Source organism: Sus scrofa, chromosome 6 (assembly GCF_000003025.6).
Source record: "Sus scrofa isolate TJ Tabasco breed Duroc chromosome 6, Sscrofa11.1, whole genome shotgun sequence".
In the NCBI taxonomy this organism is placed as follows: domain Eukaryota; kingdom Metazoa; phylum Chordata; class Mammalia; order Artiodactyla; family Suidae; genus Sus; species Sus scrofa.
Window position 1 is genome coordinate 51,864,820 of NC_010448.4, and position 24,365 is coordinate 51,889,184.

The 24,365-nt window shown below is 56.4% G+C and overlaps 2 protein-coding genes and 1 long non-coding RNA gene across 11 annotated transcripts; 2 read left to right on the plus strand and 1 right to left on the minus strand.

Moving 5' to 3' along the window:
• PPM1N (protein phosphatase, Mg2+/Mn2+ dependent 1N (putative)) lies at positions 242–6,327 on the plus strand. The gene is made up of 5 exons (XM_021094558.1): positions 242–2,255; positions 2,806–2,923; positions 3,001–3,106; positions 3,190–3,250; positions 4,939–6,327. The coding sequence occupies exons 1-5, from the start codon at positions 1,335–1,337 to the stop codon at positions 4,978–4,980; spliced, it is 1,248 nt and encodes a 415-aa protein (XP_020950217.1). The 5' UTR covers positions 242–1,334; the 3' UTR covers positions 4,981–6,327.
• LOC110261012 lies at positions 1,887–10,258 on the minus strand. Its single transcript, XR_002344692.1, has 4 exons — positions 9,956–10,258; positions 7,564–7,655; positions 4,336–4,433; positions 1,887–2,293 (listed from the first exon to the last, which is right to left on the minus strand). It is a non-coding gene; the product is annotated as an uncharacterized LOC110261012 (long non-coding RNA).
• On the plus strand, positions 7,991–21,910 carry VASP (vasodilator-stimulated phosphoprotein). 9 transcript variants are annotated; one of them, XM_021094567.1, is made up of 14 exons: positions 8,842–9,184; positions 10,566–10,659; positions 15,576–15,747; positions 15,833–15,998; positions 17,444–17,537; positions 18,049–18,092; positions 18,218–18,459; positions 18,587–18,687; positions 19,617–19,668; positions 19,835–19,868; positions 20,086–20,131; positions 20,284–20,374; positions 20,880–20,937; positions 21,066–21,908. In XM_021094567.1, exons 3-14 carry the CDS (start codon positions 15,610–15,612, stop codon positions 21,101–21,103), a joined length of 1,104 nt encoding a protein of 367 aa, XP_020950226.1. In that variant the 5' UTR covers positions 8,842–9,184; positions 10,566–10,659; positions 15,576–15,609; the 3' UTR covers positions 21,104–21,908. The 9 variants fall into 9 exon arrangements, with proteins under 9 accessions (XP_020950220.1, XP_020950221.1, XP_020950222.1 ...); XM_021094565.1 differs by having other exon boundaries at positions 8,863–9,184; positions 19,832–19,868; positions 21,066–21,740; XM_021094566.1 differs by having other exon boundaries at positions 8,898–9,184; positions 18,590–18,687; positions 19,832–19,868; positions 21,066–21,740.

Below are 24,365 nucleotides of genomic sequence, written 5' to 3' on the forward strand. Positions count from 1 at the left end.
CATCTCCGCCGCGCCCAGGACGCCGCCGCCGCCGCCATCCTCGCCGCCTCCTCCTCCCGGGCCGCTCCAGCAGCCGCCGCCGCCGCCGCTGCCGCCGCCCTCAGCTCCGCTCCGCGGGGGCGGGCGGGGCCGCTGGGGGGGGGGCACTGCAGCTCTGGGGCCGGGGGCGGGGCCAGAGAACAGGAGGAGGGGCGGAACTTGAGGGAGGGCAAGAGGGGCGGGGAAACACCGGGAGGCTAGAGGTGGGTGTGTCCTTCCTAAAAGAGGGGCGGAGCTAGGACGGTAGGCTACAGTCCGAGCAGGCATGGAAGGCGGTCTGAAGGGCGGGGTCTAGACAGAAGAGGGCGGGGCCGTTAGGGAAAAAAGAGCAGGGCCTAGAGTAGGATGAGGGGCTCGGGGAGATAATGACGAAAGAACCTAGGCGCAAAGGATGGGGGCGTGGATCTCAGAGTGGGTTGGGGTGGAGCTAGAGGTGGCATTGCGGAGAGGGTATAAAGATTGCAAGGAGGTAAGGTATGAGCCTAGATTCTCAGAAGGAGTGGGAAAGGGAGCGGGAAGAAACTACTCAGAAAGTTTTGAGAAAAGAGGAGGAGCTCAAGCACAGGTGAATCTTAAGCCAATGTAGAATTATTCAGCGTTGGGCGGGTCTAGTCAGAGACAGAGGAGCTAGAGGCGTGGCCTACAGGGAATAGAGCAGAACAGGCAAAGGACAAGGTGGGCGTAACCAAGGGGGCGGGGCTAGGCCTGTAGCTAAGAGGCGGAGCTAGAAGCAGATCTCGGACTGAGAACCTCAGAAGCCTCTGAGGCAGGAGGCTTGAATGGATGGACCGGGTGTGGAAGGGAAGTGATTGAAATCCCGGGAGGAGATCGAGAGGGGAGGGATTGACCTAAAAATAATTTAAAGCCTTTGAAACCGGGTTGGGAATCACTGATGTGGGCGGAGCTTGACCAGATCAGAGCTGGGGACCCAAAGACCAGCGTTGAAAATGCAGATTCTAGAGACTGTTTCCCTGTAACACTTGTTTACATCTGTGACTCAGTTTCCTTTTCGGTAGATTGGAGATGATGATGTAAAATGGTGTGCAGTTCGCAGTGCTAGTTTGGTGCTCTGATCATTTTTCCCCTGACCCAAATTCCAAACCTCGCTTTGAAGGTGTGGAAGAGAGGAGATTGAAGAGTTCAATCCCTTCTAGTGACTCGAGTGCAGGTCAAGGGCATAGGAAGATTTAGGTAGTTTAAAATCTCACAGTGTAGGGGATTAGTGGAGGTGCGCGGGGGGGGGGCTCAGTTAGCAGGTGCAGAGGGTGAAACCTTCCTGATCTCCAGGCTGAAAGATGGCGGTCCTTACCCGCCTGCTGGGACGTCTCTGGCCAGCTCGCAAGGAAGAGGAGGTGGAGGAGGACGAAGAGAGCAGGTCTCCAGGCTGTCCTCAGTCCCTCCTGGACGCGCCGCGTTGCGCCCAGCGGCCACACGGGGGTGCGGTAGCACCGTGGGGCCTGCGTCTCGGGGCGAGCGCAGTGCAAGGCTGGCGCGCACACATGGAGGACGCGCATTGCGCTTGGCTGGCGCTACCCGGACTGCCCCCAGGCTGGGCTTTCTTCGCGGTCCTCGACGGCCACGGCGGGGTGCGAGCCGCCCTCTTCGGCGCGCGCCACTTGCCGGGCCACGTGCTCGAGGCGCTGGGCCCGGAGCCTGGCGAGCCCGACGGCGTGTGTGGAGCGCTGCGCCGCGCTTTCCTGAATGCAGACGCACGCCTGCGCGCGCTCTGGCCTCGCGGCGAGCCGGGCGGCTCTACCGCTGTGGCGTTGCTGGTTTCCCCGCGCTTTCTGTACCTGGCGCACTGTGGTGACTCCCGCGCGGTGCTGAGTCGCGCGGGAGCCGTGGCCTTCGGCACCGAGGATCATCGGCCCCTCCGTCCCCAGGAACTAGAACGCATCCATGACGCGGGCGGTACTATCCGCCGCCGGCGCCTCGAGGGCTCTCTGGCAGTGTCACAAGCGCTGGGAGACTTTGCTTACAAAGAAGCTCCTGGGAGACCCCCGGAACTGCAGCTCGTTTCCGCGGAGCCTGAAGTGACCGCCCTGGCACGCCGGGCAGAGGACGAGTTTGTGATCCTGGCCTCTGATGGCGTGTGGGACACGATGTCTGGCTCTGCCCTGGCGGGACTGGTGGCATCGCGCCTCCGCCTGGGCTTGGCTCCAGAGTTGGCTCCAGAGCTTCTCTGCGCACAGCTGTTGGACACGTGTCTAAGCAAGGTCCTGGGGGCGGGGCTTGAGATCTTTCGGGGAAGAACCTAAGGGATTTAGCGGGAAGGAGCTTTGATGGAGAGGCAGCAGGAAAACTAGAAAGGGAGGAGAGGGGCTCCACTAAGGGGTGGGTCTGTTGGAATGGGGCCGGCCAAAATATGCAGGGGGCAGAGACTGAGGGGAGGCTTGAGGCAATATGCATAGTTCTAGATAAATGGGAGGGATTTAAGAGAAGGGGTGTGGCCTTTTGGAATGGGCCGGCCCTTGGATCTAGAGCGGGTCCTGAGGTGTGATTCCAAGCAGAAGGAAGAGCAGCTAAACAACAGTGGGAGGAGCTTTGGAGAGGGGAGGTGGTTCTCTTTAACAGGATGGGGTTAGAACAGTGAGAGGCCTGGTTTAGACTGGCAGAAGGGTGGGACTTGAGAGAAATGGGCATAACCAGATGGGGAAGAGGGTCCTAGAACAGGGGAGTGTTGGGGTACTCTGCTTCCAAGGGCCTGGAGGCCGTGCGGGGGTATTTTAACCGTGTCCCACCAGGCTCGCTTTTCTCCACCTCCAGGGCAGCCTGGACAACATGACCTGCATCCTGGTCTGCTTCCCAGGGGCCCCCAGGTCTTGTGAGGAGGCCATCAGGAAGGAGCTAGTGCTGGACGCAGCCCTAGGACACAGGGTTGCAGGTGAGCAGGCTCCAGGAGCCCAGGAGAAGGGGTGGTCGGCAAGCAGGGCATCCTCACAACCCTTGCCCCCTTCTCAGAGCTGTGTGCCTCTGCCCAGGAGACCCCCAGCCTGAACACAGTTTTCAGGACCCTGGCCTCTGAGGACATCCCGGATTTACCTCCTGGGGGAGGGCTCTACTGCAAGTGAGTTGGGGGGGGTAGGGTGGAATGGGAGGAGGGGGCGGTAGGAGGAGGATCCCCTCCTGAGGGCCTTCCTTGATCTCCAGGGCCGCAGTCGTCGCTGAAGCTTACTCTCAGTTCTGCCAGGACTTGGAAGAGCACTGCGTGGTAAGGACCCTGTGTTCTTGAATGTTTCTTTTAGAAGGGTTCAATCCAGGGAGTTCCCTTTGTGGCTCAGTGGTTAATGAACCCGACCAGGAGCCATGAGGATCTGGGTTCAGTCATGCGGTGCCATGAACTGTGGTGTAGGTGGCAGATGTGGCTCGGATCCCCTGTTGTTGTGGCTGTGGCGTAGACCAGCAGCTACAGCTCCGATTGGACCCTAACCTGGGAACCTCCAAATGTCATGGATGCAGCCCTAAAAAGACAGAAGACCAAAAAAATAATAATAATAGGAGTTCCCAACATGGCTCAGTGGTTAACGAATCTGACTGCGAACCATGAGGTTGTGGGTTCAATCCCTGGCCTCGCTCAGTGGATTAAGGATCTGGTGTGGCCATGAGCTGTGGTGTAGGTTGAAAATGCGGCTTGGATCCCATGTTGCTATGTCTGTGGCGTAGGCCGGCGGCTGCAGCTCCGATTAGACCCCTAGCCTGGGAGCCTCCATATTCTGCACATGTGGCCCTAGAAAAGACAAAATAATAATAATAATAATAATAGAAGCATGTAATCCAGCCTCCCACCTCACTTCCTGAACCTCACCTCCTGAAATGATGGGGAAATTGAGCCAGCGGGGACAAGGGACTTGCCTGATGTATTAATAAATTCTCACACCTGGTCCCGAAGAATTGTGCTAACCATATTGGGGGGTGGGTGGGGTAGGAAATGCAGAAGCAGAGGAGAACAGATTGTGCTTCCCCTCCAGGAAATGTGCCCTCTACAGGGCTCTGTGAAGCCCCATCACCCCCAAGCACCACCCCTCCAGCCAGGAATAAGGCAGAAAAATTCAGGGAATGTTGATGACCAATACCAAGGGCTGATTGCACTGCAGAGATCACCAGGACAATTCTGAGGGTGGTCCAGGTCTTAGAAGAGAGAGGGTGCAAATTGGGCCCAGAGAGCCCCTGGGTGATGTCCAAAGAGATGATGGGTGGAGCCACATAAATCAAGGTATAAGGTGGGAGTCCGGGAGGAAATGTGAGGGAGGAACCGGGAAGGCCTTTGGAGGGCAGCGAAGGGAGTTGGGTTATTACCAGTTGGAGGAGGGAGGATTGTTGATAGTTTCTCAGCAGCAGAAGGAAGTATTTGTCAGGATTCTTCTGAGTTGTGAGTGACAGAAACCCCATTCAACCTGGGGAGACAAACGAAGGGTTTTACTGGGCCATGTAATTGAAGAGTTCAGGGACTTAAGGCATGACTGCATCCACTTGTCAGATGATGTCATCAGGAACTGTCTCTTAGTTTTACTTTCTCTGAGTTGGCTTCATTCCCAGGCACAGTCTCTACATGAGATAGCAGAGCTGCAGCAGGCTCACATCCCAGGAGCCTACCATTCCCAGCGGAGGGAGCATGGCAGTTTCTCAGTAATTGCGGCCCTGATTCCGGAGCTGGTTCTCATTGGCTACACCAGATCACGTGCCTGACCGGTCACTGAGTCTCTGATTGGCCAGACCGGGGTTCCACGCCCACCCCTAGGGCTTAGCCTTGAGGTCCAGGCACCCAACACTGAGGGACTGAGATGGGGAATGCTGGCTCCTGGGAGGAATATCCCAGTGGTGCTTCCAGAATAGAGGGGAGTAAATGGCGACGGGCAAGAAGGGATTCCTATTCACCGTCTCCCACGTTTTGTATTCCAGAAGGGGCAGAGTGCGACTGGGAAGCCTGCTGGCACCCATTAAGGCTCTGCCTTGGACTTGGAGGCCTGACAGCTGTTGTCCTTTGGGGACCCTCTCCCCAGCTGGGCCCTCAATGGAATTAAGGAAGAAAACTCCCCCTCCTCAGCTATGCAGACCAGCGGAAGGAAGACAGGCCAATGGAGGAACGCCAGAATATTTATTTCCCTTTCTCCTACTTCCCTCTCACAGAAGGTCTTATGAGAGGGGGAAATTCCACACACACACAAATTTTTTAAAAAATATTTAGAGCTGAAGAGTTCCCGTTACGGCGCAGTGGAAACGAATTTGACTAGTATCCGTGAGGATGCGGGTTCGATCCCTGGCCTCAATGGGTTAAGGATCTGAGCTGTGGTGTAGGTCCCAGACCTCCTGGCTCGGATCCTGCGTGGCCGTGGAGGTGGTGCAGGCTGACAGCTGTAGCTCCAATTCGACCCCTAGCCTGGGAACTTCCATATACCTCGGGTGTGGCCCTAAAAAGAAGAAGGAGGAAAAAAAAGCTGAATGTACCCTGAGAAATCACCCAGTTCAATAACCTTTCTCTTCCGTTCATATTTTTCATCTGTTTAGGGGGAAAGGAGGGGAAAGTCTATGATTAAATTTTAACTACGTAATTCAAAATGCCTTTTTTTGATGGGAAAAATAAAAACCACACACATTTTTTGCCCAGTCATTTGGCAGACATGTAGTGGGCACTTGCTATGTGTTAGGCCATCAACCAGGCAGATCCATTGAGGTTCCTCTCCCCAGAACCCTGTAGTGTGTGGGATTGGGTAGGGGGACAGCAAGCAAGGGAACTCATAAATAAGGTCATCTCAGGCACTGAGAAGTGTCTCAAGAAAAATGAAACAGGGATGTGATAAGAAAACGGCTAAGGGGGGGTTCCCGTCATGGCACCAACGGAAATGAGTCCGACTAGGAACCATGAGGTTGCAGGTTCAATCCCCGGCCTTGCTCAGTGGGTTAAGGCTCCGACGTTGCCGTGAGTTGTGGTGTAGGTCACAGATGTGGCTTGGATCTGGCGTTGCTGTGGCTGTGATGTAGGCCAGCAGCTGTAGCTCCAATTGGACCCCTAGTCTGGGAACCTCCCATATGCCTGAGGGAAATTACTTTAGTTTTTTTACAATGTTATTAATTTTTCAATGGGTAAGAAGTTCACTTGGTTTGAAATTCAAAGGACACAAAATGGCTCAATAAAAAGTCTTTCTTCCATCCCCTGCCCCATAGCCACTCAATTTTCCACCTGGGGGGAGTTTCCATGTTAGCTCAGCAGGTTAAGAACATGAAGTATTCATGAGGATGCAGGTTCAATCTCTGGTCTCCCTCAGTGGGTTAAGGACCTGACATTGCCATGAGCTGTGGTGTAGGTCACAGATGAGGCTCAGATCCAGTGTGGCTGTGGCTGTGGCTTAGGTTGGCAGCTGTAGCTCTGATTCAACCCCTTGCCTGGGAACTTCCATATGCTGCAGATGTGGCCCTAAAAAGAAAAAAAAAACAACTTTTTTTCCCACCTGGGCATGATTGCTTTAGACAAGGGACATCAGGTGAGACCGCTAAGGAGGGGAAAGCTGAGCAGGAACTAGACAGCCATGCAAAAACCCTAGAGAAGAGTGTCCCAAGGCAGAAGAAACAGCCATTGTGAAAGCTTAGTGGCAAGACTAAACTTGGCATTTTCAAGATGAGGCTTGAGATTATGACCATCAAACCTGCCACAATCCCATGCTCTGTCCTATTGGTAACCACTGCAGTGAGTCTGGAGTAGATTTTTCCAGATCTTCTATTGGGCATGTACGCACATGTATACGGTACCTGCGGTGTTGCCTAGATATTTTTCATACCCTATGTATCACTTGGCAATTTGGTTTTTTTACTCAATAGTGTGTTAAAGACATCTTTCATGCCACTTAGGCACCTTACTCGCTATCCATCACCTTCTTGATGGGCATTTTGGCTCTTTCCAATTTTCTTGCCCTTACATCAGTGCTGTCAGATAGATCCTTGATTGAGCTCCTGTGTGCATATGCAGGAGTTTCTCTGGAGTAAGGGGTCTTGCTATCTGTTTTGTATAGCACCTGAGCTAAGAATGGTTTTTACATTTTTAAAGTGTTGTTTTTCAAAAAAGAAGATGCAAAAGAGAGCTTATGCCTAATATGCCTAAAATATATACTATTTGGATGATTATAGAAAAAGGTTGCTGAGTTCCCTGGCGGCTTAGTGGGTTAAGGACCCAGCGCTATCATTGCTGTGGCTCTGGTTACTGCTGTGGCTTAGCTTCAATCCCTGGCCTGGAAACTTCCTCATGCTGCTGCCTGGGCCAGAAATGAAAAAAGAAAAAAAAAAGTTTGCTGACTCTAGTCCAGGTGGCCACACAGAAGTGACACCCCTTCCATTTCACAGATGGGAAAGCTGAGACCTAGAAAAGAGAAAGGACTTGCCGGCGGTCACACAGAACTGGGGTTCTCATGCAGTTGGGTACATGTGTGTTGAGCTGCTTTGCTGGGTTAGTAAGACCCAGAAAGCCATCAAGTTTGCCTCTGTCCACAAAGAACCCACAGCCTGAGGAAACACACCAAAACAACTGTATCCTACCGTAGATCGGGGTTCAAGGTCTCCCAGAGTGAAGTGGAAAAGGGAAGAGGATCACTCCATTCTTCAGAGAAGGTTTAACGACAGAGCACAGCCTAGAAATGACGTGAAGGTCAGGACGGCACCCAGGCAGCAGATTCAGCTTGGAAAAAGGCTGGGAAGGTTAACTTCCTCACCTCCTCGGCTCTGCCCTGAGCTGTTTGTTTTACACGCATACCTTGCACCCAGGCACCAGTGGAGTTTTAGGAGGCTCAGGCAAGAATGCTGAGCCCATACTTACAACCTGCCTCCAGACCTCAGTTTACCCATTTCGAAAAGTGGAACTGATGATTTCCCAGGCTCCCACACCAGCCTAGGGCATCTAACCCAGGCCAGGTGGCGCTCTACGGGAGGGGCATGACCGTGTTGGTGACGTCACGTGGGGCGGAGCCTGAGGGACCCGCTGCGGACGCCCGGGAAGGGTGTAGGGACTCAGCCCCAAGCTGGCGCGTGGGGGTGGGGGCTCGCGGGATCAGGCGCTAGGGAGAGTCCCCCCACCTCCGTGTCCTCGGATTGTTGGATGATCCCGCCATCATCCGCCGACGAAACTGAGTCACGGCGGGGAGTGCGTGGGGAGGGGGTCGTGGGCCTTATTCGCAGCGGGACCAGGAGTCCCATTCCCACTCAGGTCCTGCACCGCACCTCCCCTCCCCCCGCCCCCCCCCACACCCTGCGGCTGTGAGTCAGCGGCCAGCCGCGCCCCCTCGGCCCACTTCCTCCTCACCTTCCCTGGGCGGGCGCGGTGGGGGGGGCGGCAACGAAGGAGGTGGGGCCCCTCCTCACCCATCCCCCTCCTCGGAGGGGGGGGTGCACCCCTTAGTAGAGCTTCATAAACGGGCGGAGGAGAGAGACGTTGGGGGAGGTCCGAAGGTAGGATTTAAGGGAGAAAATTTGAATCTATGCTTAACCAGAGGGTCCTTCTCGCCCCCCACACTGAGTAGAATGTAAAGAAATGGAGAAGTCGATGGGGAGGGTGAGAAGAGATTGTGCCCCCACTGAGAGTCCCCAGAGAATTTCTATCATGAGAGAGAACTAAGGATGAAGGAAGGATCCCTTCCCCCCCAACAAGCTTGCCCCCCTAATTTGGGGGTGACTCCCCAGAGTGCATCGCTGTGCAATAACGTTGGGGAAGAGGGAAATAGCGGAAGTCTAAGGTTCCGCGTTGCCCTTTTAAGCACCCTCCACCCTCCAATCCCACAGCCTGGAGGTGTCCGCGGCCCCTTTAAGGCGCAGGGCATTGTGGGTGCGGGGAGTGGAATTTTGGAACGAAATGTAGCGAAGAGAAGTACAGTAGTAAGAGTAACATTGTAGCCGCCGCCAGCTGAGGGGGCGCGCCGGGGAGGGGACGCCGCACCCCCTTTCTGCCGCAAGGACCCCGGATCAGCTCCCCAAAGGGAGGAGGCGCCTGAGGATCCGCGCCGGCCCTGTCCACGTTCCCCCCAGGAAGCCGGACTCTATGGGGCGGGACCCTGGGGGAGACTGAGCAGAACCTGGAGCCAGCCCCGAACCCCTGAACCTCGAGCCAGGGGCGCCCCGGGAGCACCTACCCCGTGGGCGCTCCGCCCGCCAGCCGAGCAGCCATGAGGTGAGCCTCGAACTGCCTCTAGACCCTTCCCTGCCCGGCGCGGGATCCCGCCCCGCCTTTGTCCCCCTCCCCCCAGCTTGCTCCGGGCTGGAATTTAGGGACAGGGCACTGGGAGCCTCGAATTTGAGGCCGATCCCCCTTGGACGGGCTCCAAATATTGATCACTTTCCCTTGATTCCCAAGGCTCCGGGTGGTGCCGGTGAGGTTCTCCCGGGAGCCCTCAGATTTGGGGGCGCTCCGAGGACTCCCGAATTTTTAAAAGACTTTTTCGGAGGACTTCTAAGTTGTTAGGTACTCCCGGCCGGGAGGCTGGGATTTAGGCAGGGCTCAGACTCCCCCCAAATCTTAGCCGGCCCCAGGAGAGATTATGGGGGGGCCAGTTTGGAGGTCCCTGGGACCTGGAAGAGAGATTGAAACGAAGATCTTGGCTTTCGGGGTCCCTCTTTACATGGTGCCGGGAAACGTCTTCCCAAGAGGACTTTGCCCCTTAACTTCGAGGGCTCTTAACCCCCTAAATTTAGGGGTTCTCGTCCTCCTGTGGAGGAGGCTGGTGCGGACAGATCCACCGACCCAGATGCAGCCTCGAGGATCTGGTTCGGACTCCCCGCCGCTTCCCACTCACAATTTGCTTAAAACGGGCTGTGCCTAGGGCCGAGGGCGGCACCCCGGCCCCGTGCCAGAGGGGCAGCCCCTTTTCCCACCTGCGCGGGCCCTTGGGAGGGAGGGGGCGCGGCAGCTGGGGGAAGGGGGGCCTTTGTCTTCCTGACTCACCTGTCGAGACAGCTGGTGTGGGGGGCGGGCAAGGAGCGCCGTGGGCCGGCTGCTTTCCCCACCACAGCGCCTCCCCCTTCTCTCCACATCGCCCCCCCTTCCCCAGCGGTCCGGAGTTGTGCGGTTGTTGGAGGGGGCGTTGGGAAGCTTCAAGGTCATAGCCCTCTTCCCCTGGGAGCCGGGCTTCCCAAAGAGTTCTAGCTATCTTCCCAGGAATTTAATCCTGGGGACCGGGGGCCCAAGGCACCCAGGGATTTTGTCTTTCCTGGGCTTCGTTCAAAACTCCTGGGCTCACCTGAGGGCGGGGCCGGTGTTGGCTGGGGGACCCGACTAGGCCCCCCTATTCTCCCCTCCCCCTGGCCCCCCATAATCTCTCCCTTGAGCCTGACAATACTACCTCCCTTCCTCTACTCTCGCAGGGACTTCCTGCCCCAGAGCCCCCAGGTTGAGGGGGAGGCCCCGAGGACGGCTGGGGATTAACCCCCTGCTGCCCACATCCTCCCACTTCCCCCACATTCCCCGTACCCCTGCCCTCTCACATCAGGGTGGCATTGCTTTTTACGGCCATCAGAGAACCCCCATTCCCACGTTTGTTCCTTCTGCGGTAAAGGGATTGTTGGAAAATTTGGAGCAAGGGAGCACCCGCAGACCCGCACGAGACTTCCTGCCTAGCCTGCCCCTGCTCACAGCAACATCCCTTCAAGGTACGCCCCGAGGGGGCAGGTTTCGGGAGCCAGGCTCCGTTCCTTCACCTTCCTCCCCGGGGGACTCTCCTCTCCCCCAGCCCCCCAGCCCCGCCCCTTGCCTCCCCCCCCCCCCCGCCGCGTTTCCGGTCCCAGGCACCGTGGAAGGCGGATGGCGGATGTCCGAGTTAGTGCTGCCTCACTCACTGAGACCGTAAAAGGGCAGGAGCAATGTCTGGGCCTCCCGCCCCCCTCCCCCAGTCCCGGAGGCCCTCGCCCTCCCGCAAGGCCCCCGACTGCTGGCCTCGGCCAAACCTCCCACCTCCTGGGGGGTGGGCAGAAGTCGAGCCGAGGCCTGTCCCACCAGAGGGTTACTCCCACCTCGAGAGGGGTCTTCCCTGCCTGTGACCACACCCGACTTCCTGGGCCGGGCCCCTTCTCCCCCTGCCAGGATTCCAAAGGACCCATGCCCCTGTATGGGGGTGGGGGGCAGCTGGGGAAACTGAGGCTCAAAGAGAGAAAGACCTGGCCCAAGATCGCTCAGAAATTCCTAAGCACTACTGAGGAAGGGGAGGGGGCTGGGCTCCTCTGACTTCTGGCTGGTTTGGCTGGGGACAGTCTTGGGGGCAGTTGGAAGGGAGGATGTTGAGATGGAAAATTACAAGATACAGTTCTTTTTCTCTTGGTTTGACAAATATTTGTTGAGTGTCTGCTGTGTCCGGGATTCTGAGCTGGGATTCTGGGAAGGCTGGGAAGTGGGGCAGAGGTCTGAGAATCTCAGGGCAGAAGGGGCTCAAGAAAAACTTGGACCATTTTTTTCGTCTTCCAATACTTGTAATTATTATTATTATTTTAATTTATGTTTTTTTAAAAGTAAGAGACCATTTGATCAAGCATGTACTGTGTGCCAGGTACTGTACTAGGGTGCCTAGATTCAATTTGATCCTCCTAGCAGTTCTAAGAGATTGATACTATTATGACTGTCCCACCTCCCAGATGGGAAAGATTTGTAGTTTGGAAAGTTGTGTGTGCCTGGAGGTCTGGGGGGGTGGATCCCAAGGTTTATGGTTTAAGGGGCTGTAGACTAAAGGGGTGAAGGGAAGGGCAAGCTTCTAATCCGGAAAGTTTGAGTAATCCAGAGTGACTATGCTTGATTGCCTCCTGTGATGAGAAGCTCTCTCCTGTAATGCCTCGCAGCTCCCTCATATGGAGCCAGTGCCAAATTCCAGGTCCTGCATTTAGGGCTTTTCTTATCTCTTTCAATCCAGTGAGTTATGATTTCCAGGGCCGGAAACTGAGGCTCGGAGAGGTGAAGCCACACAGCCAGGGGGTGACTTGAACCTTCTTTGATCTACTGCATGCTAGAGTTTTCCAGAATGCGAGGACTTGTGGGGCGAGTTCTGGGCTGGCTGGGGATTAAGGCCAAATTGAGGCTACACGACCCCAGAGACCACTGGCATTAGGCAGACCCCATTTCCACCTCACTCCCTGCTTCCTGGCTGTGGGATTTTCTGATCTAGCTTTTTCTAGTTTTATTTTTTGAACTTAAGTAAAAGAATTGGTTTTTGTTGTTGTTTGTTTTTGCTTTTTAGGGCCGCACCTGCCGTACATGGAGGTGCCCAGGCTAGGGGTCCAATCGGAGCTGTAGCTGCCAGCCTACACCACAGTTCATGGCAACATGAGATCCTTAACCCGCTAAGCAGGGCCAGGGATCGAACCCGAATCTTCATGGATCCTAGTCAGGTTCGTTAACCCATGAGCCACGAAGGGAACTCCAGAATTGGTTTTTTACGGGTAATAGCAGCCCATTGTAAAACAAAACAAAAAGATGTAACAAGCAATTCAATAACAAGCAATTCAAAAGGCTAAAGAGGAGGACGTGTCCCTTTGCCCTGTCTGTTTCAGGCCCCCAGTGCCTCAGAGCAGCCACCGTTAGTCTAGTCGCCCGCACACACCACCACTCTGTGCAGAGGTATTTATATCCTCCACACCTTTTTTTTTTTTTTTTCTGCAACCTCTGAAACACACCACTTTATATCTTACCTTAAAAAAAATTCAGCCTAGCTGTTTCCTCATCTTTAAATAAGGTTAAGAACCTGGGGGGTGGGGCTGGTTTCCAGTAGGAGCCCCTGTGCTTACTTGCTGTGTGACCTGCGATACTGTCTTTACCTCTCTGTGGCCACAGTCTCTCATCTGTGAAAAGGGTGAGCCCGAGCGTCCACCTCATGAGGTCATTGCAAGATTCACTGTGGAAACTGGAGCCCAGAACAGTGTCCGGGACACAGGCTAACCAATAAATGTCCCCTGCCATTGCAAAAAAACTTTCCTTTTGCACAGATGGCTAATTTAACAACTACAGAATACCTACTACGTGCTAGGCACCATTCTAGGTTCTGGGGACGCAGCAGTGACCAGAAAGGACAAGAATCCCTGCCCTCATCATCCTGATGTTTTGGTGGGGGAGACAGGGAGCTGTCGGGCAGGAATCGGTGCTATGAAACGCAGGACAGGCAGTGAGAGGGAGAGGAGCTTTTCCAGATAGGGCAGTCAGGGAGGCCTTCTCAGAAGCGGTGACAGCCCGGCTGAGACCTGAAAGAGGTGAAACTGCAGGTTGAGGGAGAATAAGCACCCGAGCCCGAGGCGGTTATGTGTTTGGCATGTGGAAGGAGCAGCCCGGAGGCCAGTGGGGCTGGAACAGCAAGCTGGGGGGTGGGAAGGGAGGAGATGAGAGATCACACAGATCGCAAAGGCCCTGGAGAACACTTGGCGTTTCTTCTGTGTGAGCCGCCGCAGGAGCTTCCGAGAAGAGGAGGGACTCGACCTGACCTGTGTTTTACCAGGATCCTTCAGCTGTAATGCGGACGTCGTGGCCTGGGGAAGGACAAGACCAGTCTGGGGTCACTCAGCAGGCACCCAGCTCTCTGACCAGGCCGGAGACTCAGCAGGGCAGGGTCGCTTGGGAGAGCAAAGTGCAGCAAGGGGTGGGGTAGCAACGAAGGCCCCCGGGCGCCTGGCCAGATTCTGCCCTGGGTGTGGGTGGCAGGTGTGGGCGAGGCCTCAACCCTGCCCTGCCAGGGGCAGTGGAAGCCAGAAACAGCCCCCGAGGCTGCACTTGTCTGTCTGGAAACCGCACCTTGTGACTGGGGAGGACCCACACAGTCCCGGGTGGTTATGCCTGCGGACTGGGGAGCCAGGTGGCCTGGGTGCAGATCCTCGCTCTGCTAGGTGCTGGCTGTGTGACCACACGCACACAAGTCATGCAACCTCTCTGGGCCTCTGTTTGCAGTCCTTGCAGAATGAGGATGAAAGCCCATCTGAAGGGCTGCAGGGAGATTAAACAGAGACTGAGGAAAGGGTTTAGGGCATCTGAAGTGTCTAATGAGAGGGAGGGGCCTGATTACATAAACTCGGGAGAGGGTCTGGGGGCTCGGGCTTCCCGGCTTAGAAACCCAGATCTGGGTCTGCCGAGGGGCTTTCCCTGCCAGCCCCCGGCCCTGGTAGAGACAGGAGCCATTGCGGAGTCTTAGCTCTCCCCGGAAACCTCTGGTCACCAACTTCCTCTTTTCAGGAAAAAGTCCGGTGGGGGTGGGGGTGGGGCCTGGCGGGGACTCGTGCTTCCACCCCCGTTTGTGTGTGGCCTTAGGCAAGTCATTTCCCGTGTGGGAGGTCTGGGAGCCTGCGTTTCCTCACTGGGGGCGGAAGGCGATGTACTTCCCCAGATGGACTGGTCGGGGGGTGGGGTAGGAGGACAGTGGCTGTCCCCAGTAGGGCCTGTTCAGGGTGCCCTTGGAAGAGATGCTGTTACTAGGCACTCACTACCTGCCAGGCGCCATGCCAAGCACTTTACAGGCCCAGACCCATTTTACTTCTGCCACTGCCCTGGCAGGTGGGGTCTGTCACTTCCCCAGGCTGCAGGAGAGGAAGGTGAGTTCTCAGTTGTGGGAAGGTTGCTTGCCTGAGTCACATGGAGTAGGTGGCCCAGCAGGGATGGGAACCCAGGTCTGTGGCTGACAAATCCTGAACCAGTTTACGGACTCTGAGCCCCAGGCCTGGCCTTGAGTTCTCTCTATCTGGACACCACTGGCTCCCACATTGGAGGGTGGGGCCGAGCCTGTCTGGGTCACTGCCTGGCATGAGCAGGGAGTGTCTGCTGATGGCCATTGGCGCCTGGGGGGGCCGGATGGGGTGGGCGGCAGGAAGTGGAAGAGCCTGGGATCCAGCTTCGGTCCTCAACTTGGTGCAAGCCTCACCCTTCCCCTCGCTGAACCTCAGCTTCCTCCCCCTGAATTGGGAGCCGGGGGCGGCCGTGGGGGGAGTCCTGCCCTGGCAGAGATGGGGAAACTGAGGCTGCAAGTGCACTGCAAGGGGCTGGTCCCAGCGCTGCCTGGGGCTCCTGCCCCGTCCCTCCCACCCGCTTCTCCCAGGTCCCCCTCCTCCGGCTCTCACTCGGCATCTCTCGGTCCATCTCTTCATCTTCCTCCTCTGGCTGTCTCTGTCTCTGCTCCCTGCCTTTCCATGATTTCCCCCGCTCTTCCCATCTCTCTGTCTTTCCGTCTGTCTCACGGCTCTCTCCGCATCAGCCTGCATGTCTGCCTCTCCCAGTCATTCTGACTCTTCCTCTTCCTGTCTCTTTCTCCCCATCTGACTGTTTAGATGCCTCCTTCCTTGTCTGTCTCACATCCCGTTTGTCTATCAGTCTGTCTTTTCTCTCCCAGTCTCCCCGTCTGCCTGGGTCTCTCTGAAGGTTTGTCCCCGACCCTCTCTCCCCATGTGCCTGTCCTCCTCCGCCTCTCCGTGGGTCCCTCCTCTCCTCACGCTGCCTTCGTCTTCAGATCTCCCAGGGGGACCCAGGTGGAGAAGGTGACGGGCCCCTGGAGGGAGGGTGCCGGGCTCCCCTCAGCTAACCGGCTCCTCTCCCTTTCTCCCCCTCCTGGCAGCGAGACGGTCATCTGCTCCAGCCGGGCCACTGTGATGCTCTATGATGACAGCAACAAGCGATGGCTGCCTGCAGGCACGGGCCCCCAGGCCTTCAGCCGCGTCCAGATCTACCACAACCCCACCGCCAACTCCTTCCGGGTGGTCGGCCGGAAGATGCAGCCGGACCAGCAGGCGAGGCTTCCCTCCCCTCCCCGCTGCCCACGCACGCGCCCCAGCACCCCTCAGCACCCCTCACGCACCTTTCCCCTCCTGCCAGGTGGTCATCAACTGTGCCATCGTCCGGGGTGTCAAGTACAACCAGGCCACCCCCAACTTCCACCAGTGGCGCGACGCCCGCCAGGTCTGGGGCCTCAACTTTGGCAGCAAGGAGGACGCAACGCAGTTCGCCAGTGGCATGGCCAGTGCCCTAGAGGCCCTGGAAGGTAGGGGCCTGGGCGGAGGGGAGCCCTGAGCCCTGTGCTGGGCCTCAGTGGACTCATCCGAAAATAGGGCCAGTTCGCCACTACCCTGGAGATTTATCACAAGGATTTTGTGGGTCCTGTGCACCCCCACATAGAACACGTGTGCTTCCTACGGGCGCACTTCACCCGTGCACAACCCCGAGTGACCACCTCCCAGATCAAGATCTGGATGCCTCCAGCCCCAGAAATCTCCCTGTACCCTTTCTCCACGTAACCAGTGTTCTGACTTCTGTCATCATCAGTTAGTTTCGAGGCAGTGGTATTCAGAAACAAATCTCCAGCTGGTATTTCTGAAACTTGCATGTGCCCACCAATCATCTAGAAAAAAAATGCAGATGGCTGACCCACTTGGGTAGGACTAGAGCCTGAGCCTCTGCATGTCTAGCCAGTTCCCCAGCGATGCCGAGGCCACCAGTCCACAAGCAGCACCTTAAGGGGCAAGGCTTTACGTGACAGCTGTGCAGCTGGGGTCTGGGGTCGCCGCTCTAGAAAGTCAGATCACCAGATGGCAGAGGTGTTTGCTTCCTGAGCAGCTTTGGTGCCCCTGGGGAGGGGCTTGCTTGTCTGCGGCCCAGAAACATACCTGGGAGCCTGAGGCCCGAGGGCGGTGAGGGGGAGGCTCTCAGCCTTTCCTGGGTTCTCAGGGGCCATGACGGTGGGTTAAAAGCCTGGGAGTTCCCGTTGTGGCGCAGTGGTTAACGAATCCGACTAGGAACCATGAGGTTGCGGGTTCCGTCCCTGCCCTTGCTTAGTGGGTTAACGATCTGGCGTTGCCGTGAGCTGTGGTGTAGGTTGCAGACGCAGCTCGGATCCCGTGTTGCTGTGGCTCTGGCGTAGGCGGGTGGCTACAGCTCCGATTCGACCCCTAGCCTGGGAACCTCCATATGCCAATTCGACCCCTAGCCTGGGAACCTCCATATGCCGCGGGAGCGGCCCAAGAAATAGCAACAACAACAACAAAAAAAAGCCTGGATGCCAGGGAGTTCCCTGGTGGTATAGTGGTTAGGATTTGGTGCTTTCACCGCTGTGGCCCAGTTTCAAGCCACTACATGCTGCGGCTGGGGCGGGGGGCGGTTGGAAACCTAGATGCCAGAGGCAGCCTGAATTCAAGTCTTGTTCCTGCAAATTCTGGTCTGTGGGACTTGGGACAAGTGACTGCCCCCTCTGGGCATTCACTGTCCCCCCCCCCGCCGCCCCCCCGCCGCAATCTGGGCATCCTCTCAGCACCCACCTCACATCAGCTCAGTCAGGTCAGCTGGCAGCGACCGTCACTGCGGGTCGCCCAGGTGCCCACACCCCAGCCCAGGGTGTCAGGGCCTCTGGGAGGCCTGGGAGAGAGGAGGGAAAGAGCCGAGGGCTGGGGCTGGGTTCTGGGGTGACTCATCCACCTTACTCTCACCTTCCAGGAGGTGGGCCCCCGCCCCCGCCACCAGCTGCAGCACCTCCCACCTGGTCTGTGCAGAATGGCCCCGCCCCAGAGGAGCTGGAGCAGCAGAAAAGGTGGGGCCAGTCCCTGGGTGCAGAAGCTCACCCCTGCCAGAGTTCTAGGATGTTCCAGAACCCCTGACTCCTAGAGTTCAGAACGCTCCAATGTTCAGTTTCCAGAATGTTCCAATGCCCAGGGGACTAGAAATTGCTAGCTTTCAGAGACCCCCACCTCCTGGAGTTTGAAAAACTCCTGACACCCATTGCGGCAGAACCTTCTGACCCTTCAACTCCTGGTCCCCCTGATTCTCAGAGTCCAGGACGAGAGATTGTTCAAAGGCATTTTGTAATTGAGGTGTTCCTGTCAGTCTGATGACTAGATTGCTCGCATCCTGGTCTCAGCCTGTCCCTGTCTCCTGCCCTCCTCCCCGCAACCCTTTCCTGGGCCCCTGGGGAATGGAAGGCACAGTGGGGCTTAGGAGCCAGCCTCACCGGGGACATTCTGAGGGGCACGAGGGGCAGTCTGGGAGGTGGCTAGCCCTCCTCGGGGCCCTGCATGATGGCAGCTCGTCCTCTCCCCACCCAGGCAGCAGCAGCCGGAGCACCTGGAGCGCAGGGTCTCCAATGCAGGTGATTGCTTGAATGGCCTCGGGGATCTGGAGGTTGGGGGATTGCCTCGGCGGAGCGGTGGGTCAAGCAGACAACCAAGAATGAGGCTGATCTCTCAGCACCCCTCCTTTTTGTGTGTCTTACAGGAGGCCCACCTGCTCCCCCATCTGGGGGACCACCCCTACCTCCAGGACCTCCCCCTCCTCCAGGTCCCCCTCCACCCCCTGGTCTCTCCTCCTCGGGGGTCTCGGCTGCTGGGCCTGGAGCAGGGGGAGGCCCGCCCCCTCCTCCTCCCCTCCCCACAGCACAAGGCCCCAGTGGTGGAGGAGCTGGGGCCCCTGGCCTGGCAGCAGCCATTGCCGGAGCCAAACTCAAGAAAGTCAGCAAGGTAAGGGGGGGTGAAGGGGCCTGATGGAATAATGGGCTGAGGCCAGAGTTGCCTGGGAGCTGCACAGGATGGCAGGGAGGCTAGGAAGCCCACCCATAGAGCCCCCTCTTCTTTGTAATTTCTCCAGCAGGAGGAGGCCGCAGGGGGGCCCGTGGCCCCCAAAGCTGAGAGCAGTCGAAGCACGGGCGGGGGACTCATGGAAGAGATGAATGCCATGTTGGCCCGCAGGTGAGCCTCAGGCGAGAGCCCTCACTGGCCGTGGAAAGCCCTGGGGACAAAGCCCTGAGACCCGCACTTATCACCTGGAGATTCCAGTTCAGTAGGGCCAGGTTCAGTAGGGCTAGGTTGGTGGAGGGCTCAGATTCCCATTTCGTTTGTTTCTTTGGGTGAAAGTTAGCTCTTTGATAGGCAGGTGCGGGATATAATGATGGGAAGTGCATTCTCCTGAGATGGCTGAGCTTTGCAACCACCCGGGTAGCCTCCGGAATGTTGTCAAACCCAGAATTCTAGGCCCCTGGAAGAGCCTGCCTCAGAGTCTGGGAACTCTGAGTCCTAGAATCCCAGCGGTCTAAATAGAAAGCCCTTCCTTCCCCTTTACAACTCTGTGACTCCTGAACATGGGACTCACAACCCCACTCCAGTTCAAGAACAGCACTCTCTTTAACTTCTTCTTTGGCGGGGGGGGGGGGGGGAGATGCTCCACAGCATATGAAGTTCCCAGGCTAAGGATCAGATCAGAGCCATAGTTGTGGCTGGGGAGCGAACCTGCATCCCAAGACGCTGCCAATCCTGTTGCTCCACAGCGGGAACTCCTCTTTAACTTCTTAACCAACGTTTTCCCAGAGTTCCTGCTGTGGCATAGTGGGTTAAGAATCCCACTGCAGTGACTTGGGTCCCTGCAGAGGAGCAGGTTCAGTCCCCGGCCTGTGGGTCTAACATTACCCTGGCCTGGGTTGCAGCTGCGGCTCAGATTCAGTCCCTGGCCTGGGAATTCCATATGCCTCGGATACGGCCCCAAATAAGTAAAACTGAAGTTTTCTTAGCCTTGACCAATTCCAGAAATCCACACCCTAGAATCCACCTTTTCAGAACTCTGGGAAGGGAACTGTTGAGCTGCTGCGGGAGACGGAAGCCATTTGTTTTTGCCTTTCTCACAGAAGGAAAGCTACACAAGTTGGGGAGAAACCCACCAAGGATGAATCTGCCAATGTGAGTTAGGGGCTCTTCCTGCCATATACACCGTAGGCTGTACCATTTGGGTAGGAATATGGAGAGGAGGCTGTGATAAGGATGGGCTGGGTTTGAAGCTGGAGGAGGAAAATGAACGGAGGTGTGATGGGGGCTGGCTCATGATAGTTTTGTTTCCTACCAGCAGGAGGAGCCAGAGCCCAGAGTCCCAGCCCACACCGGTGAGTGAGAGCCCAGTCTAGTCACAGGAACTACAAGTCCCAGGATGCTCCCTTTTCACATAACATACACCTTCATGGGAGAGGCTGCACAAACAATGCTGGGGATTGTAGTCTCCTGAGAAGGTTCCTCGAACAGGGGCTGATGAGGCTGGGGGAAAAGACTGAGGCAGGGCATTCCTTGTCCCTGATCTTTTTTGATTTATTGCCTGTCCCCCAGAATCTGTGCGGAGACCCTGGGAGAAGAACAGCACAACCCTGCCAAGGTGGGCCATCAATACAGGGGCCCCACCCCAAAAAATAGTTGGATTTGCCAAATTTGTAGGGAGGAACACAGTGTGATCCCTGGAATGGGAGGCAGGGGAAGCCAACCTCTTTCTAACCTCTTTTCTGTCCTGAACCACACCAATTCTCCCAGAATGAAGTCATCTTCTTCAGTGACTGCTTCCGAGGCCCACCCCGCTACGTCCAGTTCCAGTGATGAGTCTGACCTGGAGAGGGTGAAACAGGTACTTTGGGGCTGGCGGATAGAAAGGAGCTACAGGAAGAAAGGAGAGCTGGATTCACGCTCTGCACTGACCTGCTGTGGGTTTCTAGAAAAGGCCTTGGAAACCTGTCTTCCAGTCTGAGACATGGAGAGATTAGATCAGGTCAGGGATGACACGGCACCATATCCAGTGCCTGTGGCAGACAGTACTAATCAACCTATCACTGCACTCACTCCTGCTGAGTACCCAGAATCCTTTTCACCACACTGGCCGCAGACATTTATCCCCAGTTGGAGCTGGCAGGAGACCAGAATGTATTTGCCAGCCCTGGTACTGGATGTTCTCCAGCACTTTTCTTCTGGCTCCAAGGGTCCAGAATTCTTGCCTAGACTTTTCAGTCACTCTGTGGCCTTGCCAGTGATGTCAGTCATTAAGAAGTGGGGGGGAGGGTAGGGGGTAGGGGGCTGGCTGTCATTTCTGCAAATCCTGGTATCCTTTCGGATTGGTTGTACCCCATTATTTTCAGGAGCTTCTGGAAGAGGTGAGGAAGGAATTGCAGAAAGTGAAACAGGAAATAATTGAAGGTGAGGTTGTTTTTTTATTCTAAACGTGTATTTCTTTTGGAGGCATCCTGTCCCTCAGAATGAGCCCTGTTTGGGAAGGAAGGGGAAAGCGGCTCTGCCCCTGACTTCTGCCCCCTGTTTCCTTCCAGCCTTTGTCCAGGAGCTGAGGAAACGGGGTTCCCCCTGACCACAGGGCCCCAGAAGATCCAATTTCTCCTTTCTGCACACCCCCTCGCCTGTCACCCTGCTTTCCCTGCCTCTACTTGACTTGGAATTGGCTGAAGACTACACAGGAATGCGTCTCCCCCACTCCCCATCTCACTTGGAAAATTCCAAGGGGGTGTGGCTTCCCTGGCACCATGCCCACACCCATACTGGCTGCTGATTGGCTGGGGAGGCCCCCACCCTTTGTTCCCTTTGGTCCTTCCCCTCAGCCATCCCCTTGGGGCTGGTTCCTCTGCTGGGGATGTACCAGTTAGCCCCACAGTAAAGGGGGGAGGAAGGAGGGAATTTCACATTCCCTTGTTCTAGATTCACTTTAACGCTTAATGCCTTTGAAGTTTTGTTTTGTTTTTTTAAGAAAAAAAGTATATATATATTTAGGTTGGGGGGAGGAAATTTTTTTTCTCTTTGGTTTTGATAAAATGGGGTGTGGGGAGTTTTTAAATGCTGTGCCCCTGGCTTGTCCCATTTGGGACAGCTGTTTAAGGGGGGGGTGTCCCATGAGGCTGGGGGCACCTCCCCCACTGCAGGGACCTCCCTTCCCTCTGGCTCCTTCCCCTTTTCTATGAGGAATTAAGATGCTGTAACTTTTTGGAACCTCAGTTTTTTGTTTTTTTTATTTGGGTAGGTTTGGGGGTCCAGGCCATTTTCACCCCTGGGGAAAATAAGATGAGGGAGAAAGGAAAGGGGGAGGAGAACTCCCCTCTCCCGCCTTCACCTTTAGCTTCTTGAAAATGGGCCCCTGAGGAATAAATCTGCCAGTTTTTATACATGTGGAGATTTCTGGAGTGATTTGAAGGGCTGCTCTCATGAGCACAGGGCGTGCCCCTCCCTCCCCCAGTAATCCACCTTCCCCTTCACTCCCTCCCTCCCCCCACCTTCTCCTGCAGCCAGGGTGGCCTCTGCCCCCTCCTGGCCTCCCTTACCAGGCAGCTTCCTCCCTCCTTGCCACCCTGACCCCCTCCACTACGCCATCCTAGAGAAAGCCAAGGGCAGTCCCGCATCGTGTGCCCTTGGGCATGTCCCTGTTCTTCCCCTGGGCCTCAGTTTCCCCAACTGGGAACAGGCAGAAAGGATGATTCTAGCCCCTTCCCAGCAGAACCCTCCCAGCTTCTAATTTTAGTGAGCCTTGTACCCATTCTGCGGATATACACTGTGGTTCTCAGATACATTCTTAAGGTGACTTCTTTCCCCCAGAGCTCCTTTAATTATAAAACATTTACCCCCCCCCAAAAAAAATTCAGAAATCACAGAGCTCATACAGAGCCCCATGTGGTGAGGTAGGTGACTGCCTGGTGGAATATTCCATTTGGTTGGCGATAGGGAACTTCAGGGCTGAGGGCAGGGGGTCCCACTGGAAGAAGCCTTTGCATGAGGAGGGGGTGGGTACTGGGTGTCTAGTCCAAAGGCCAGAAGTAAGGGGGAAGCCCCGAGTACTCTGAAGAGCAGGTGTGGCTGGAAGAAAGGGCATGTGACAATGACCCACATAGCAGGGGAAGAGCTGGGCCCCATGAGACCAGCAGGGTGGACGGTGGGAAAGGACGCTGGTGCATCCCGACAGGAAAACAAGGGACTGAGACCAAAACACAAAATGGTTCAGCCCAAGATGACCAAGGCTTCCGTTCCAAAGGGCCACAGAAGGTTAGGATGGGGTGTCAGTGGAACAGCACAGGAAGACACAGACTTTCCAGTGACTTGTGTCACACTCAGTGGCCTGCATATGTGTGCAGGGAGGTTCTGTTGGAACAATCCACTTAAGGAGGGGAGGATTCGGTCTAGGTGCCAGTGGTGGACTGAAGGCTGAGCCACGGGCTGATTCTTTGGAGCTAACACTTGCCCAGACCCAGCCTTCTACTCCCCACCCCTCCCCACAAAAAGTGAGCCAGATGGGAGGTCGCATTTACATCACAACGCTGCCCACCACCATAGAAGAAAGGGGAAGGGGGGGTGTCCTGCAAAGGGTGAGGGCACCAGGGAAAAGACCGCTCCTCAGGTAAGTTGCGCCTGTGAGTGACAAAGCAAGACAGGGGCCCTTTGTCCTGCTGGCCCTCCTAGTGGTGGGTGGGGTCCAATAGAAGACTGCACTACCATTCCAAAGTGCTACACCAGGGGGTGGGGGTGGGGTAGGAGGTAGGGCTGGAATGTTCCACCAGTGTATGGGGGTGTCCCTGAGGAAAGTACGCCTCACTGGGCTTGTTCGTAGGGAGGTGACCCAAAGCCTGGTTGGATAAGCCCCAGTCCAGCATTCCTCCTTCCCCTAAAGGGACCTTGGGCCAGTTCAGGAAGGGCCATTGCGGACAGAAGCCCAAGTCGGCATCGTGTCGTGTCAGATATCAGCCACGTCCAAGACCACGTCCTGAGACATCCTATTCCTCCCCGGTTGGGGGCTCAGACGGTGGGGTCCCTGGCACAGAGCTGGGTGCACAACTCCTGCATCTGCGCCTGCAGCTCCTCCAGAGCACCAGGCAGCTGTGCCACCCCGCTGCACCTGCATCTACAGGGCCTGCATCTGCATCACCAGAACCAGGTGGTCCACTTCATCCCGCATAGTGGCCCAGGTGGTGCGCTGCCGCCCTTCCTTGTGATGCAGGTGTGCCTGGTGGCGCCAGTACTCCAGCACTAGGCGGCTGCAGGCAGCCACGAAGACGGCCTCGCCCAGCAGCTCGGCTGCCACCTCCTCATTCAGAGGCTTGATGGCTTCAGTACTGAAGTCCAGGATGTACATCGTGGCGCAGTGGTTCACTGCGCAGAAAGAGGGGGGTCGGGGACCTTTGCTGGGGACTGCAAGCCCTCCACTCCTGGGTGTGAGGGTCTGAGCAACAGGGATGCTGCAGCCAGAATCTGTGGCGCTAGGGAGCCGGTCCCTTCACCAAGGCCTGCACGCGGATGCCCAGGGCAGCTTTTGAAAACATCCAAAAGATGATGCCCAGCAGCCGGGGATGAGAATTGCTGCCCTGGGAGGGAGGTTCAGAGCGAGGTCTGCACCTCTAGCGGGGAAGGTCACAAGTCCTGGCAGGTGTAAAACTTGCTCCTTTTTGTGTTTCCCACAGCCCACCTGCCAGGCTCTTTTCCTCTCCGGAAAGGTGGGGCACTCAGTGCCCAGCTCGGGGCTGGAACACCTGCTCTCACGCCCACTCCTTCCGCACGAATCACTTATTCATGTGAACAACCATTCTTGGCACTGGCATCATTGGTAAAATGCAACCTAAGCATAGAGTTGAGGTTGA

Coding starts and splice junctions, on each gene's coding strand:
- PPM1N (XM_021094558.1), top strand. CDS start 1,335: ATGGCGGTCCTTACCCGCCTGCTGGGACGTCTCTGGCCAGCTCGCAAG. Junction 2,924..3,000: donor CCTAGGACACAGGGTTGCAG/GTGAGCAGGCTC, acceptor CCCCCTTCTCAG/AGCTGTGTGCCTCTGCCCAG. Junction 3,251..4,938: donor ACTTGGAAGAGCACTGCGTG/GTAAGGACCCTG, acceptor TTTGTATTCCAG/AAGGGGCAGAGTGCGACTGG.
- VASP (XM_021094559.1), top strand. CDS start 15,617: ATGATGACAGCAACAAGCGATGGCTGCCTGCAGGCACGGGCCCCCAGG. Junction 18,460..18,586: donor AACTCAAGAAAGTCAGCAAG/GTAAGGGGGGGT, acceptor TAATTTCTCCAG/CAGGAGGAGGCCGCAGGGGG. Junction 20,132..20,283: donor AACAGCACAACCCTGCCAAG/GTGGGCCATCAA, acceptor CAATTCTCCCAG/AATGAAGTCATCTTCTTCAG.